Below are 16,894 nucleotides of genomic sequence, written 5' to 3'. Positions count from 1 at the left end.
AAAAGTGGTGAAAGTGGACATCCTTGTCTTATTCCTGATCTTAAAGAAAATGCTTTCAGCTTTTCACCATTGAGTATCATGTTAGCTGTGGGTTTGTCATATATGGCCTTTATTATGTTGAGGAATGTTCCCTCTATCCCCACTTTGCTGAGAGTTTTTATCATAAATGAATGTTGGATTTTGTCAAATGCTTTTTCTGCATCTATTGATGTGACCATATGATTTTTATCCTTCATTTTGTTTATGTGGTATATGCGTATCATATTAATTCACTTGCAGATATTGAACCAGCCTTGCACCCCAGGAATAAATCCCACTTGATCATGGTATATGACCTTTGAATGTATTGCTGAATTCAGTTTGTTAATATTTTGTTGAGGATTTTTGCATCTATGTTCATCAAGGATACTGGCCTATAATTTTCTTCTTTTGTATTGTCTTTGTTTGGTTTGTAATCAGGGTAATGCTGGCCTTGTAAAATAAGCTTGGGAGCCTTCCCTCCGCTTCAGTTTTTAAAAATAGTTTGAGAATGTCTTTAAATATTTGGTAAAATTCACCTGTGAAGCCATCTGGTTCAGGATTTTGTTTCTTGGGAGTTTTTTGATTACTGATTTGATTTCGTTAATAGTAATCCAGCTGTTCAGATTTTCTGTTTCTTCCTGATTCAGTCTTGGGTTATTGTGTGTATCTAAGAATTTATCCATTTCTTCCAGGTTATCCATTTTGTTGGCATATAGTTTTTTTGTAGTATTTCCTTATAATCCTCTTTATTATTCTGTGTTGATTGTCACTTATCCTGTTTCATTTCTGCCCTCCTGCTTTTTTCTTGATGACTGTTGTTAAAGGTTTGTCAATTTTGTTTTATCTTTTCAAAGAACCAGCTCTTGGTTTCATTGATCTTTTCTATTGTTTTTCTTTGTTTGTTTGTTTGTTTTTACATTTCATTATTTCCACTCTGATCTTTATTATTTCCTTCCTTTTATTCCTTTGGGGTTCATCTTGTTTGGGACTATCTGTGCTTCTTTGACTTGTAGGTCTATCTCTTTCACCAGGTTAGGGGAGTTTTCAGTCATTATTTCTTCAAATAGGTTTTCAATCCTGTGCTCTCTCTCTTTTTCTGGTACCCCTACGATGCACATGTTGTTATGTGTGATGTTGTCCCAGAGAACCCTTAAACTATCCTCATTTTTTAAAAGTACTTTTTCCTTTATTGCTGTTCTGATTGGGTGGTGTTTTCTGCTGCCTTGTTTTCCAGATTGCTGATTTGATCCTCTGCTTCCTTTAATATGCTGTTGACTCCCTCTCATGTAATTTTCATTTCAGTTATTATATTCTTCCAAGCAAGAGAATTGTATTCTTCTGACCAGTTCTTTTTCATGGTTTCTATCTCTTTGTTGAAGTTCTCACTGAATTCATCTGTTCTTCCCCTAAGTTCATTGTGTATCTTATAACCAGTGTTTTGAACTCTGCATCTGGTAGATTGCTTGTCTCCGTATCACTTAGTTCTTTTTTTCTGGAGTTTTGTCCTGTCTTTTCATTTGGGACGTTTCTTTGTCTCCTCATTTTGGCTGCCCCCCTGTGTTTGTTTCTATATATTAGGAGGATCTGCTACATCGCGCAGTCTTGGCAGAGTGGCCTTATGTTGTAGGTGTCCTGTGAGGCCCAGTGGTGCAGTCTCCCTGGTCACCTGAGTTGGTTGCTCTAGGCGTGTCCCCTTTGTGGGTCGTGTGTGCCCTCCTGTCGTAGTTGAGCCTTGTTTGCTGTTGGCATGTCACTGGGTGGGGTTGACTTTCATGCTTACTACCTCCGAGGGCTGACCATGACTACAGTGGACAAGCTATGCAGGGGCTGATCCCATGGAGCTGAAGTCGCTTTAGCAGGTCTCTGGTGTCAACCAAGTCGTCTTGTGGGTGAGTCATTCGTGGAACTGGTTGGGTGGCATTCTGGTGTGGTCTGAAGTTTGTCATTGGGCGTGTTGATTCTGGAGCCTCTTACGAAGGGTTTGGGTGCCGGCCAATGTCAGCCACCATTTGTGCCCAGCTTGGGGCTGCCTGGTGGACGCTACAAAATGATTTGTGGTTGGTTGTTGCTTGTGCTGAGCTTGGTGGTGCTTGGGAGAGACTATGCTGTGAATCAAGGCCAGCTGCCAGTAGTTCTAGGCTTGGGACCCTTTGGTGGGCCACAATGTGAGCTGAGGCCAGCTGCCACCAGTGCTGGGCTTTGACTGCTTAGTTGAAGCTATGTTCCAAGCCAACACTGGCTGCAGCTAATGTCAGGCTTGGGGCCACCTGATGGGAGTTACAATGTAAGTTGATACTGGTCACCACTTGTGCCAGGCTTGGGGCTGCTTAGCAGAGGTATAGGGCATGCTGAGGTCAGCCACTGCTTGTCTGGGGTTTGTGGAGTTTTGAGAGATTTTAGGGAAGTCTGCAACATGAGCCAAGGTAGGCCACTTGTGTGGGAAAGCTTCTGGAAGAAGTTGGATCCCAGCACTCAAGTTGGGTGGGGTGGGGTCTCAGGGAATCTCCAGGGCAGGGTGAACATTGTTAGCCAGGTTGATGGACAGCAGAGATTTGGCACCCCCCTGAGCCTGCCGGCTGGGTGGGAATAGGGTTCAACAAAGGAACAATGGTGCTTGCCAGTGCTTCCATCCCTGGAGAGAGCAACTCCAACCCCTGCCCCTCCAGCAAATCTATTTGATTCAGTTCCTCTCCGTATGTCCCTGGCACTTTTCGAGCTGCTGCCCCAGCACTGGAGCTCAGAATGATTGTGTCTGTCGACAGTAAGTTTGTGCACATTCCCTTTAAGTGGAATGCCTGGGACTCTAGCAGCCCTCCAGACACAATCTCCACAGTCTCTGCTGGTTTTCACAGCCAGATGTTACGGGGCTCCTTTTTCCAGCACTGGTGCCCAGGGCTGAGGAGCTGTGTGGGCATGGGACCCCTTCGCTCCTCAGGGGGAACGTCCACAGCTGAGATATCCCTCCCAACTTTTATCCACCACATGTGCGTGTGGGACCTGCTCTTTTGGCATTTCTGCCCCCCCTACCAGTTTTCCTGTGGCTTCTCCTGTATATCCTCAGTTATAGGATTTCTGTTAGGCTAGACTTCAGGTGTTTCTCAAGGGTGATTGCTCTGTAATTTAGCTGTGGTTTTGATGTGGTCGTGAAAGGAGGCAGGCACAGTTTATTCCTACTCTGCCATCTTGACCACATGTACAACTGTCACTTTTAAAGGTAGCATACTTTTTTTAATTGGTGAAACATACCATGAACTATTTGACCAACACTGCTTTTGGTGTGGGTATTTAGGTTGAGTCCCGTTTTTAAGCTATTATAAAGAATTCAAAGGTGAACACATTTGTGTATTCATCGTTTTTTACCTGTTGGATTTATTTTTGTCAGGATAAATTCCTGATGAGTCGAATTACTGAGCTTTTCAAGTAAACTTTTTGTTGTGATATAATATGCATATAGAAAAAAGTGCCTCACTCATAAGTGTACTACTGTTCCATGAACTTTCTGAGAACACATTTACTTGGATCAAGAAACACAATATTCCCAGTACCCAGAAGTCCCCTCATACCCCATTCAAATTACTGCCCCCCATCAAGGACAGCCACTATTCTGACTTTTTTTAAAAATTAAGACTTTGATGTTGTTGTTGTTTTTATTATTATTGGGGCAGTGTTAGGTTCACAGCAAAATTCAGGGGCAGGCCCAAATCTTTCCCATACACCTCCTTCCCCCACACATGCAGTCTCCTTCGCTATGTACATCCCCTGCCAGAGTTTTGTCCTAATCTATGAACCTACATTGACGTCATTGCCACCCAAAGTCCATAGTGTACATCACTCTTGGTGTTGGGCTTTCTGTGGGTTTGGACACATGTATATGGCATGTTCCATCATTACGGTACCATACAGAGTAGTCACAGCCCTAAAAATCCTGTGTTCCACCTGCTCATCCCTCGCCCCTCAACGCCTGGCAACCACTGAACTTGTTACTGTCTCCATAGTTTTGCCTTTTCCAGGACGTCATGTAGTTGGAATCATACACTATGGAACCTTTCTATCCTGATGTCTAGCGCTGTAGATGAGTTTTGCCTGTTTTGAAATTTATGTAAATGGAACCCTAACGTGTGTGCCCTTTCGTGTCTGGCTGTTTTTACTTGGCATTACGTTTTTGAAACGCACATATTGTTTGTTCATGTTTGTTGCTGTATATTATTCCGTTATTTGACTATACCACACTTTAACACTTTATCCTGCCATCGCTGGGCATTTGGGTAGTTTCCAATTTGGGGCTATTCAAATCTTACTGCCACAGGTATTCTTGAACACATCATGAGTACACGTTTCTGTTGGGTGTGTACCTAGGAGTGGAATTGCTAGGCCATCAGGTATCCAAATGCCCTTGCTGACATACATGTGATATAAATGGTCATATTTACTCCAGAAAGGCAATAATTGCCCCCGGTGGTTACCTAACTTTTCTAAGTGTCAGTTTCTACATCCGTAACATGGGGCTATAACCCCCTCTCAAGATATCAAGAGGAAGAGACGCTAACGCATGGAGATAAGCACCAAGCACATAGCGAGCCCTCAGTACCAGTTAGCAGTCATAATGAATATTTTCTAGCTAACAACAGCCTCTTGAGAAGCTTGAGAATTCTGAGCTGCAGATTCTTAGAGATCACAGCTTGAGCCTGAGGCCAAAAAAAAAAAAAATGAACACCAAGTAAGGTGAGCAATTGGCCTCAGAATTGAACTCCCTCTGGAACAAGAAAAGGCACTTAGGGGACAGGAAATGCTGTGATGATGGTGGCGGAGATAGTAGTTTCCCAGTTCAGCTCCTATTTGGAGAAACTTTACCCACACTGTATATAGTCCCCAGGACCCAGACCTAAAGGCCTTGAACTCCAGGGTATTCTGGGAAACAGGCAATATGGGTAGTGGTTAAGGGCAGGCTTTGAGTTGGGCAGACTTGGAATTGAGTCCCAGCTCTGCCATTTACTCATTGTGTGACCATAAGCACTCTCTGAACTGTGCTTTGCAAATTATAAAACAGAAAAAAGTATCTACTCACTTAGGTTTTAAGAATGAAGTGAGAAGGTGCATATACATGTGTAATATTGTGTTTCATAAATTAAGCACTCGCGTGTAGTTATCCTCATAAAACCTGGAACCCATAAGGTCTGGTCTTAGCTGTGGAAGAAACATGGCCCACCAGCCAAAAATGGTAATTAAAAAGAAAAAAAAAAAACCTCTTGTACTTAGGCTTTCTCAGTTTTAGATTATGGGGGAGTCTAAATACATTGTTAACAGCAGTGGTTATCAAAATTCTGTTTCTTTCTCTTCCCCACTTCCCTGTCCTACCAGATTCCCCATACATCTCTCCACAGGGCTCCCAAGTCATTTCCAGCACCGACCTGAACCACTTTTGACCCTTTGCTACTCCTCTGTCTCTTAATAGGTGACTTCACAAAACCCCGTTCTCCACTAGGAAAGAACCCATCTTCAGGAGTGGAAGAGGAGAGAGTCAGACAAGCCGACATCTCTTTAGTGGGTTGGAGGAGGAGAAAGTGACCTGGCTCATGATTGTGAAGCCCCAAGAGCTGTTAATATTAGTAGTATTTGTATTATTGCTAAGGGGGTCGGAACTAACGACCCAGAGTCTCATCACCAGGGTGAATGGGAAACCGTTTTGGGGCTTCCCCTGTCCGGCGCTCGGGTTTGCCAGTTGGGAGATGGCATGAGAATGAATGGAAGGAGGAGGGTGGGGGTGAGGCAGAAGAGTGGCTCCAGCCCCTGCTGGTAGCTCCAAATCCAGCGGTCAGTGATGTCTTTCCCTCTCTCATTTTCTTTCTTCCTCTTACTTCGCAGTCTCCTCAGACCAGATCGAGCAGCTCCACCGGAGATTTAAGCAGCTGAGTGGAGACCAGCCTACCATTCGGTAAGATCGTCAGCTGGGTTTGGGCGCTGGGCAGGTCCATGGCTCTTGGGAGTTTCTCCTTCCGTTTATCTTTCCCTGACTGCAGAGTGCCTCTGGGAGAACTCCTGGGTTGCCCATTTTCTGAGGCACACCGGCAGTTGTTTTAATTATTCTCGTCACTTCTAGACAAGATGTTCTCCACTAAGAGAAAAAGAGCCACATCTGTTTGTACTGGAAGCAGAAACTTACAACTAGAGTGAAGCGAAGGGGTGAACAGCTAGCCAGCCGCCCTTGCCTTACCCTGCCTTCCTCAAATGGAGCATGCCTTGAGACTCCCAGACACATATTGAGGACCTGTTAAATGCCCAGATCTTGGCCACTGCCGGGCATCCAAAGATGAATAAATTGGGGTACAGTCAGTTCAGGGGCTCCGATGTTGTCAGGAGTCCCCATCTCTTCTTGACTCTGCTCCCCCTGCATTATGAGCTCCAGCCTTGGTTAAGATGGTGGGTGGCTGCCTCAGATTTCTGTCAAGGAAACTCACCCTCCTACACTGCGATTTTAAAGTCCATCTTTCAGGAGCTGTGCAGGTTACTTTTTTATGAGGAGGAATGCCTTGACTTCTGTTCCTTCTTCTAGGAGAGTGAGTTCAGTCTTAGGTGGTGGTTGAGTTTTCCGGAATCAGGTTAGTTTGATCCTACTTCGCGAGTGGATCAAAGTTGGTGAGGAAACTTCGAGGGGAGCCGTAGCGAGCAGCGTTTCCAATATACAGTGACTACTTCTCGACTGGAAACTTCCTAACAGATGTAGTTTCCAAAAATAAACATTCAAGGTCTCAAGGTTACAGTGTTGGCAGTTTGAAAAGAAACCTTTCAAAACTCCTTTTCCTTAGTACACAGACTTAAATTGCAGTAAGTTTTATGGAAGCTGATATGTAAATATCTACTTTCTCCTGTCTTTCTAAACAAAGACATGTTGTTAATCCATTGCACTCTATTCTCAAAGCATCCATTTCCAGAGGTTAGGTTCTGGTGGTCTCAAGGTTCTTGCGGCCTCTGGTCTCAAGGCAGATTTAAAGACAATCAGGACTTACATCTTTAATTCTGCTCATCTCACTGACTAAGGCCAGTGAAGGAGAGAACAGAGTCCAGCAAAAGGTCACCTGGCTTCTCATTGGCTGTGATGGGGTCACGTGACCAAGTCTGAGCCATTCCCCATGACGGGTTAGAAATGCAAGTTGTTTTTCCCAGGGCTGTGAGGGATTGGGCCTGGGTCATGAGCCAAGAGCAAGGATGGGGGTGGAGTGGTGTCTCAGGGCAACTCGGGCCTTCCGGGCCGAGGTCCAAGGAGTGGGTGCAGGGTGGGAACACCTCAGCAGGGCACCTTGATGTCTAACCAGAGGTGACACCTTTGCATGCTAGATTTTGGAACATGAAGTGTCAAGGATATTATTCCTTCAGAAGTTCATGGGCACTTGCTCTGTGCCAGGTGCTTAGTACCTGTTCTGGTGGACCTGACCGCCACGCAGCTCACAGTGGGGCATGTGTCAAGGCAGAGCCCACTTTCTCAAGGTAATTTTCTAACATGCTGCGTCCCCAGGCCCGTCACAAGCTGCTGTTATGGGTCCATGGTCTATGGGTCTAGGCTGATAAGCAGCCTCAGGTTCAAATTGCACATGTGTGTAATTTACAGACTTGGGGCAAGCAGAAACAAAAGCCCCGACTTGGGAAAGAAGTCGTATTTGAATCTTCTGTCCCGCTGGCTGTGTGACTGTGGATTAGTCGCTCCGTTTCTCTGAGCTTGTCTCATCTGTCAAGTGCGTCCCAAGTGAGCATGGTCATTTGGGATTGGATGTGAGCATTAAAGACAAGCCGGTGTGTGTAGGACGATCCCGCTCTGAGCTGGGTTTGCTGGCTTTTGGCAGACGGGCTGTCGTCATGCCAGCCTTTCGTGAGGCCGTGAGGATCCACCTTGAGATGCCCAAGTATATTATTGCTGGGGTGGGAGAGGGGGTGGGGAGCACACATGCTGTGAGAAGAGGAGGCGGTGCCATTGGAGACCCCGCCCGCTTTGAGGTTCTAGCCTCTGAACCTCAAATTGTCTAACAGCCCCTCAGGGGCCTTGGCAAAGACTTACTGAAATGGTGTGCTCCGTCCTGATTCTTCCCAATTTACTTAGTGTGCACACGAATAACCTGGGAATCTTGCTAAAATGCAGGTTTGGCTTCAGTGGGTCTGGGGTGGGGTCTGCGACTCTGCATTTCTGACAGTCACAACTGCTGCAAGTCCCTTGACTGCACTGAGTCGAAAGACACAGCGCCTGGAGCGTAATAAGAGCTCAGCAGACGCTGCTCCGTTGCTGTCCCCCACCGGCCAGGCTGAGCGCCACCCTGGCCTCAGCCGTCTGTCTGTCTGCTCTCCTCAAACCCGTAGCCTCCTGCCTTTTCACACATTGGTCTTGACTAAATCCGACACATCGGTTGGGTCTCAGCAGGAAAGTCTGTCCTGACCCCCCACCCCAGACCTGGTCAGCACCCCTGACAGGCTGTCAAGGCCCCTTTCCTTTTCCTCTGTAGCGGTTACAGCGTGTGTCGTCATAGCGGGTGCCTGTAACATCTGTTTCTGCCTCCCCGACTGGACAGTGAATGGAAACGTGTGCATGGGTGACCTGGGAACCTTGTTAAAACGCACGTTTTGATTCAGTCTGGAGTGGGCCCCGGCACTCTGCATTCCTAACACATGTGAGTGGGTTCTGGTCAGGTTGGCCACCTGACCAGTGCTGGTCACCCAGCACCGAGGACGCCCAGTAGGCTCTCCAGGCTTGGGTGGGTGGGGCTGCACCCCCGCAGGTGTGTGGCGGCCCATTGCAGCCTCCTGCCTCCCCCTCTTCATGGCCAGGCCAGGGCTGGAGAATGGGAGCCGCTGGCTCTGCCCACCCACCCTGCACTCTGTCTGCCCCGTTCCTGCACACCCCTACCCCGCCCGGGACCACCGTATGTACTGCCCTTTCCACACCTGCCCTCTGCAAGTCCTGAGTGTGTCTGTCTGGACCCAGTGAGCAGCTCCTGCTCCCCAGCCCTCAGGCGCTCCCCAGTGCCCTCAAGGTCATGTCCATGCTCTTTAGCTGGAACCTACCAAGGTCTTCAGATGCTCACCTCTTCGCTGAAATCTCAGTGTAGACATCACCTCTTCCAAGATACCCCTCCTGTCCCCTGCTCTCCCACAGCCTCCTTCTGGGGGTACCCATCCCAACATTTACAGCTCAGATTGCACCTGACCCCTTCCAGCCACCTCCCCTAACAGACTGTTGGCCCCTGGGGGCAGGGCAGGAGCTAGGTCTTTTTTCCTGGCCCTAGTACTGAGTTGGGGGCTTATAACTGAGTAGCTACTATGGGAATATTTCGCTGAATGAATGAATGAAGCCAAGGAGTGAGGAACAAGTGAGTATAATGACCAGAAAGTCCTTTGTATCATCCAAAAAACATGGGGTAGATGAGACCCATTACTAGTAGTATTTCCTACATTGGGTTTACACATTCCCAGTAAAAGAATTTATCTGGGGCCCCTGGCACGTAGGAACTGTCCACAAATGCAAGCTATTACTTGATCATGTTTTGTGTGCTGCCTAGCTGGAGCATGTTACTTCAGTCTTATAACACCCCACAGGAAGTAGCGGTAGGAACACCTGTTCTCCCCGTTTTGCAGACAGGAAAGGCTCAGAGAGGCCACACAGCTGGCCTGGGTCACAGCTCATAAGTTGGAGGAGTTGGGATTTGAACCCAGTGCTGAGATCCTGCTGTAAGGAAGCTGGGGGCATTGCCTTGACGTGCCAGTGGACCTCAGTCTCCCCACTTTGCCATCTGAGGACTCTGGGGAGGGGGCGTGTAGTTCCCATCAGTGCAGCCCCTGCTGGGAGGTTACTGTCAGCTTTACACTGTGACAGCCAGCTGAGGCCTGTAGGAAGGAGGTGGACTGACCACAGGTCTTATGCAAACAGGCCTGCAGGAAGGGCCTCCTCCCTGTCTCCCGGAACTGGTTTGCCTAATTCTAACCCGCCCTCTGGGGCCTGGAGAAGGGAGATGGGGCAGCTTTTCGGGCGCCCTGGGCTTTCCTGTCGATACTTCCAAGGCAGAAGGAATGAGCAGCCGTAGACTGTGATCTGGTCCCCAGTGCTGTTCCCACTCTGCCAGGGGTTTCCTGAGTGACCCCAGGCCAGGCCTTCAGTCTCTCTGATCACCAGTCACATCCACGGGGCCTGGGTCATGCTGGGGTTTTGGAGCAGGAAATGGATTCATTTCTTTAGTGTTTGGAAGACTGTTGGTGGAAGCTGGCTGGGTTATGGGGACGTTTGCCCCATAAAAAAGGTGTTGACTAGGGTCCCCCAGAGTGGCCCCCAGCACCCCAGTCTGTGAGCTAGTGTGGGAAACAGTTCCCTTGCACCCTCCCTCTCAGAGGGGCAAGGTGCCCGAGAGCATATTAGGACCCCACAGGGGAGTTTTTGAATATCTCAAGTGCAGAAGGCCCTTGAAAGTGACCTGCAGGCTTTAGACATACTAAGATTTGTAAGTTGCATTTAAAAGCTTAACATAGAATTGGGATTCGGAATTTGTGACTTTTATAAATTGAATATAGCTTTAAAAAAAAATCTCACAGGGTGAAAACTGCCAAAACTGATTTTCATTTTAACCCGCTATTTCCTACCGTTGTTCGGTCAGGTAACCTCTCTTTCTGAGAATCTTGTAAGGATGATCAGGGATGGGTTTCCCCTGAGGTCTTTAAAGCCAGGGCCTCAGGGTCCCCTCTGCATGGGTTCCTTGTGGCCCAGCACCTCATTTTAAAAAAATTCATAGTGCTGCATTCTTTTTCTTTAAGAGGGCCCCCCAAATTATATATGTTTCAGGGCCCCCAAAACCTGAGTCCACCCTGACCACAAAGCGCTGAGTTCTGAGACCTCTTGGGGGAATGCTAGAATAGACAACGGCCATCTGACACATTTACTGTGCACCTAACTATGCAGAGACTTCTGTCCTCAAAGGTTTTCCTTCTGGCAAGGGGGGCCCTCGGTACACAAACCCATTAAAAGACGCTAACTGTGAAGAAAAAGCAAGAATGGCTTCTTGCACTTGTTCTCTTTCATTGGGCCCTTTAACTGGTGACTTAAAAAGAACATTTTACTTCCTGATAGCTCCCTGCCAGGCTCACCCACGCCCAAAATTAGACGGTGGAATATTTCAAACAGAGTGATGCAGGCAGGCCTATCTAATCAGGAGGCCTGATTAGACAGGGCGACGTGTTACAGAAACATTTTTAGGCTCATCAAGCCACCCAGTGATTCCTGGGATAACACAACCACAGGCATGCATGTCCGGGAAGAAGAAGGAAGCGGTGTTCGTGGCTCATGGCCACCAAAGGGCAGAGCAGAGTTCTGACAGCCCGTCCCCAGCGCCCAGCAGAATGTCATCCCCCCAAGGCCTGTGTTTTGTCCCTCAGCACCTCCCATTGCTTTGTGGAGTCAGAGGTTAGCTCACAGCGTGAGTATCATGGGAGCCCTAGCTGAGTGCTGACATGTGCCAGGCCCTGGGCTAAATGCATGGTCTTGAGGTTCTCGGGACCCCTCTGACGGTCACACCACTACCCCACTTGCATGAAGGGCTCACCGCAGAGCTGGCTGACAGACGAGCTGGAGCCCCAACCTGCTGCGATCACGATCACAGTCGCCTTTTTCTCCAAATCCAGTCACTTGTTAACCCAGCCGCTTTGCTTTTCACCTGTCAAATGGCTAGAAATGTGCGGCTTTTTTTAGAAGGACTCACAACAGGGAAAGAGTTGAGGCCCTGCCTCGATCATCAGGCTGTTCCACTGTTAGTGTTTAATGCGTTCCAAGAGGTGACGAGTCCTCCCGTGAAAGCCTCAGCTCGAGTGATGCACATTTATTTAAGAAGAAAAACCTACAGTCGCTTGTAAAGCTGCCCAGGAAGCAGTGGGTATGTATGCGCTGTTAGGGCTGTCGCCCCTGCTCAGGAGGGTGTGGGGGCAGGTGTGGTAAGGAGGCAGCGAGTCAGTTTGGTGTGAAAAGGTGCTAAGATGCCCCTGAAGCAGGAAGACACTGTTTTCAATGATCTTAGATTTATTAGCAAGAACACACATAACATTTCTTTACAAAGATTCTTTCCCCAGAATTAAGCCTGGCGCAGTCCTTGCTTTTAAAAGCAGGCAGTAAGGGACTGCCGTGGCAGGTTCCAGCTCTGATGTGGTGAGTGAAAGTGAGGCCCCCTCCGCCCCTTGTGGGGGGCTTCTGTTCTAGGGTTGTGTGTTTTGGGGTGGGGGGGTGGAGCCAGACTGGTAACTAGCAGAGAAGCAAGTTCATTATATATCATGGGGGGCAGTGAGGGACCACCGTGGGGGGAAGGGCCTTGGCATAGTGGTCAGTGAATATGCCTCTGAGCTGGGCACGTCGGGCTGAGAGCAGAATGGAGAGAAGGAGCCGGGATGTGGAGAGAAGAGGGAAGGAAGCTCGAGGCAGAGGGGACCACAAGTGCACAGACGGGAGAGGGGCCCGAGCCTTGTCAGCCAGAGTGGTGACAGGACAACTGGAGAGTCGGGGGCAGATCACAGAGGGGTGTCTTGGCCGTACAAGGACTTGAGATAAAATACTCCTTCGTGGTTAGAGATGCCACCTGGATGTTAATCCCCAAACTCCTGCCTCGGCCAGGACATCAGACTCCAGACTCCAGACTCGTAGCAACTGCCCAACCAGTTGATGTCCAGAAGGCAGGTCCCACTCACTGTGTCGCTCATTGTCCAAGCAAGCCGCTCATTGTCCTCCCAGACGTCCCATTAGGGCGGCCTTCATCTCTTACGGGGGTTATGGCCGGAGCCTCTGTCCCGGGCCCCCTGCTTCTGTGCCCACCACCCCACCTATGGTATTGACACAGTAATGTCCCTGGATCCTGTTAAAATGGCACTTCTCTGCTCAGAACGTCCCACCTCGCCAAGAAAACTAAAGTCAGGGCCACCGATAGCACTGCGTGTCCGCAGGTCCCTGTGTGAGGGGCCCGCTACCCCTCTGACCGTCTGCCTTTTGCTCCAGCCACGCAGATGTTCTTGTTGTTCCTGCCTCAGAGCTCTAGCATACACTGTTCATCTTTCTAGAATGTTGTTCCCTGCAGCAGTTTCCATTGGCACTTGGGCTGGAGGCTTCTGGGGGGAAGGGGGGTGCAGTCATGTATGTGTGTGGGGTTCAGCAGCGTCCCTGGCCCCCACCCACCAGATGCCAGCGGCACCCACTCCCAGTATAACAACTCAAAATGCCTCCTAACCTCACCAAGTGTCCCCCGGGGTTGAGGACTCTGCTCACGGGTCACCTTCGCCACGAAGTCTTTCCTGACCGCCCCACGGAGACTTTGAGCAGCTCCCTGCGGTCCCTTGTCCCATCCCTGCTCAGCTGGCCTGCAGTGTGCTTGCCGCTGCCTGAGACACCCCGTTCTCCATGTCTAGGACCCCAGGAGGGATACGTCTGTCCCGTTCTCTGCTGAAGCCAGCACCAGCGCAATGCACACACGTGGAAGGTGCTGGAATACTTGTCGCTCCCTCCGTCATAATTGACTGGTGTTGGGAGGACCACCGGGCTCAGGCATGAGCAGTTACGAGGAGAGGAGAACGTGTGTGAGGAGAGGAGTGGCGGGGAGGAATGCCGCCCCAGCTTTTGAAAGAGACATTTGTCTGGGGTTGGGGGGCCGGGGGGCCCGGGCTCTCTTGCCAGCATCTTTTGTGCAGGAGCGTGTGGGTGGGAGAACCGTCTGGTGAGGTGAGGGAGGGCATTCCTAGGATTGTGAAGTCAAGGAGCCAGTGCTTCTCAAACATTAACGAGCACACGAATCCCCTGGGGGATTCGTTAAAAGGTGGGTTCAGAGGAAGCAGGTCTGGGGCCGACCACGACTCTGCATTTCTCGCCCAGGTAATGCTGCTGGTCCAGGGAACACACTTTGAGCAGCTCACCGTCGCCTGTGAAGACACATGTTAAATGAGACGCAGTCCCTCCTTCACGAGCCTCTATGGGGCCCCAGTGTCCCCACTGTTTAATATCCACCACCCCATGTGGGAAACGTCAAAAGTGAACCAATGAGTGCAGGGGGGTCGGCCTGTGTTGCAAAGACCCCAGTGGCTTCCTCGGTGCTGCAGGGAGCCCAGGACCAGCGGAGGCTGCAGTTCTAGGCTGAGAATGAGTGACTTCTGTGTCAACTCTGGTGTCGGGAGTCCCTGGTGGTGGTGGTGGTGGTGGTGGTGTGTGTGTGTGTGTGTGTGTGGTGGGGGAGGGGGACCAGCCCCAAGCCCAAAACCTGAAGAGAGAACTTTGCAGTTGAGCAGAACCTCAAAGCCGCTGGAAACCAACCCACACCGTGAGGCTTGAGGAAGAGCCCGGCCTGCCCTCCGTGGAATTTTTTGTCCTTCCCTTGCAGGCCGGATGCTTGCCTAGCCCTCTTTCTGAGTCCCAGATGGGGCGTCTGGGGGCTGGGTGGGAGCAGATGCCCCACGAAGATCACGGTCATTCTCTCTCTCTTTAAAACTGTGCAACCAGAAGGAAGTAGCGAGTACGAGGAAGTGCACGGGGCAGTCAGAACCGGATTCGAAACTCCTCTACTAGCTGTGTGACTGTGACTTCGTCCCCACACCTCTCTGGACCTCATTTTCTCGCTTGTACCCTGGGGATCGTGGGCACGTGTGGGCGGTTAAACGTGGTAGGGCACTTAGCACAGCGGGCACAGAGAAAGCCCTTGGGGTGTGAGAGGGACACTGTGAAAGCCCAGGGCTCCCGCTCCCTGGGGGAGGTGTGGAAGCTGTGCGTCTCTGGAGCCCTTGTGGGTGAACCTCCCTGGCTGGCCACCGAGCTCTGGCCTGACAGCCGTCACCTGTTCCTATGGCTCAGATACCTTCCGCTGAGCAGGTCTAACCAGCCCAGTGGCACCTGAGGGGCAGGTGGGGAGGAAAGAAAATAAGACCGAAACCAACTTTTATGGAATGTCGCACTGCGGCTAGCCTTTCCCAGGCTCTGGACTCAAGGCTTGAGCCCAACTTTTTGGGAAGAGAGGTTGGCAAATAATTAGGAGTGTCCCTGATAACCAGCCGGCCGGGCCTGACACTCATGCGTAATTGCTGGTGTCCCTGTGTCCCCTAAGTCAGTTGGTATCATTCTTAGCAGTAGGAAGTTTCTCCACCTCCCTGCCTCGGTTTCCCCATCTTTACGATGGAGATAAATTCCTGCCTTATAGGCTAATGATGTAAAGCTCTTAGAACAGGACCTGACAGCTTGGGTATACATAGAGGGTTACAGCTATTATTATCATTATTATTATTATTATTATTATTATTATTATTATTATTTTAAAATCCAGAGCTCACAGTCAGGCAGTATGCGAAGTATCTTACGAGCATGTATCTCATTGAATCATCTCATTAACCCCGTGATATTATCTGGGTATTCCCACCATCCCCATTTTACAAGTGAGAAATCCAGAGACGTGGCTGTGGCTCCCCCACGTGCCTGGTCAGGGGCAGAACTTAACCAGCCCCGGGTGTGCTTGACTTCACATTCTTTTCGATACGAGAGGTGCTAGTTTTGCACCTAATTCACAGAGGAGGAAACTGAGGCTGGCAAAGGGTTAGCAGGAACCCATGACTCCCTGGCCAAAGAAAGCCAGAGAGGGCTTGAGGTCTCACTAGGCACATAGCAGCGCTAACTAGGCACATAGCAGCCAGTTGCTTCCTTTCTGTTCTCCCAACATTCCCTCTCAAGCTCCACTTGGCGCCTTTAACTTCACTGGTTCCCGTCCAGGGGGCCCGGGCATTCTGTCTGTTTCCTCCTGTGTTACGAGGAGAAAGCGGGGGAGATGGCTGGGCCGGGCTAGTGCAGTGGGGAGAATGCCAGGCACAGAGAAAAGGGACAGGTGACAGTGAGATGGTCTTGCACAGACTGAACACTCCAGGACCCCACACCCAGATCATTCTCGGACCCCAAGACCCCGTCACGCTCCCTCCTAGCCCCCATCCCCAAGGAGAATTAGCCATTATCCCGACTCCAAGCTATTGGAGTGTCATCGGTTTTTGTTTTTCCCATACATGGAGTCGTCATGCAGGGGTTTTTTTGTTTAGTTTTGTTTTTCAAAGATTTTAGGGAACCATTTTGGCAGCTTTATTGAGATGTCATTCACATATTATACAATTCACCCATTTAAAGTATACAGTCAATCTTAGAACATTTTTGTTACTACCCCCAAAAGAAACGTATTTATTAGCCATCAGCCCCAGTCCCTGGCAACCACCAATCTGCTTTCTGTCTCTATGAAGCTCCCTGTGGACATTGCTTACAAGCTGAGTCATAGAATATGTGGTCATATAATATGTGACTTTCGGTGCCTCGCTACTTTCACTTAGGGTGTTGTTTTCCAAGTGCATCGGTGCTGTGGCACGTGTCAGTACTGCGTTCCCCTTTATGGCCGAGTAATAGTCGATCACGTCAGGCCAACTGTTCTGAGTGTGTTCCCTTCTTCAGAACTGGGCTCTCATGAATCTATAACGTGGGGGTCCACTGACGCCGGCTCCTGAGTTTTTCCAGGGCCGAAAGCAAGCCAAGCTGAGAGTGCTGGGTAAGAGAGAACCAGGAAGAAGCGCAGGAGGCAGAGAACACAGAGGTTGTCCAGGCCTGGGGCTGGGTCCTCTGTCAGGTGGAGGCAGGATAGGAGCCAGCCCTTTCAACTCAAACAGTTGAAAGGAGCCAGCCCTTTCAACTCAAACAGGGCTGAATTCTCTGTGTATGGGCCACTTCCGGCCTCCCAGCAGGGATTTCTTCTAGTTCTGAGTCCTGACTCTGAGGCATATCCCACCCCTGGACATTCTTGTTTAAAGTAGCTGATATCCTTCTACTTCCCTGCCGGGGCATGCCTCCTTGTTCCCCGCGATTACCGGC

General features: G+C 49.7%; 1 protein-coding gene across 2 annotated transcripts in view; it reads left to right on the top strand.

Annotated features, from left to right (window-relative positions):
* The window catches only part of TESC (tescalcin), a 49,082-nt gene that overhangs the window by 16,370 nt on the left and 15,818 nt on the right, over positions 1-16,894 (top strand). For both annotated transcript variants that reach the window (XR_013992472.1, XM_081036818.1), the window contains exon 2: positions 5,884-5,953. Coding sequence is in view for 1 of the 2 variants with exons in the window: in XM_081036818.1 (XP_080892944.1) it covers positions 5,884-5,953 (70 nt within the window). In the remaining variant the exon portion in view is untranslated. The remainder of the gene's footprint in view (positions 1-5,883; positions 5,954-16,894) is intronic.

This window comes from Rhinolophus hipposideros (assembly GCF_964194185.1).
Source record: "Rhinolophus hipposideros genome assembly, chromosome: 24".
In the NCBI taxonomy this organism is placed as follows: Eukaryota; Metazoa; Chordata; class Mammalia; order Chiroptera; family Rhinolophidae; genus Rhinolophus; species Rhinolophus hipposideros.
Note: the sequence above shows the minus strand (reverse complement) of the source record. Positions and strands in the feature narration are given on the sequence as shown.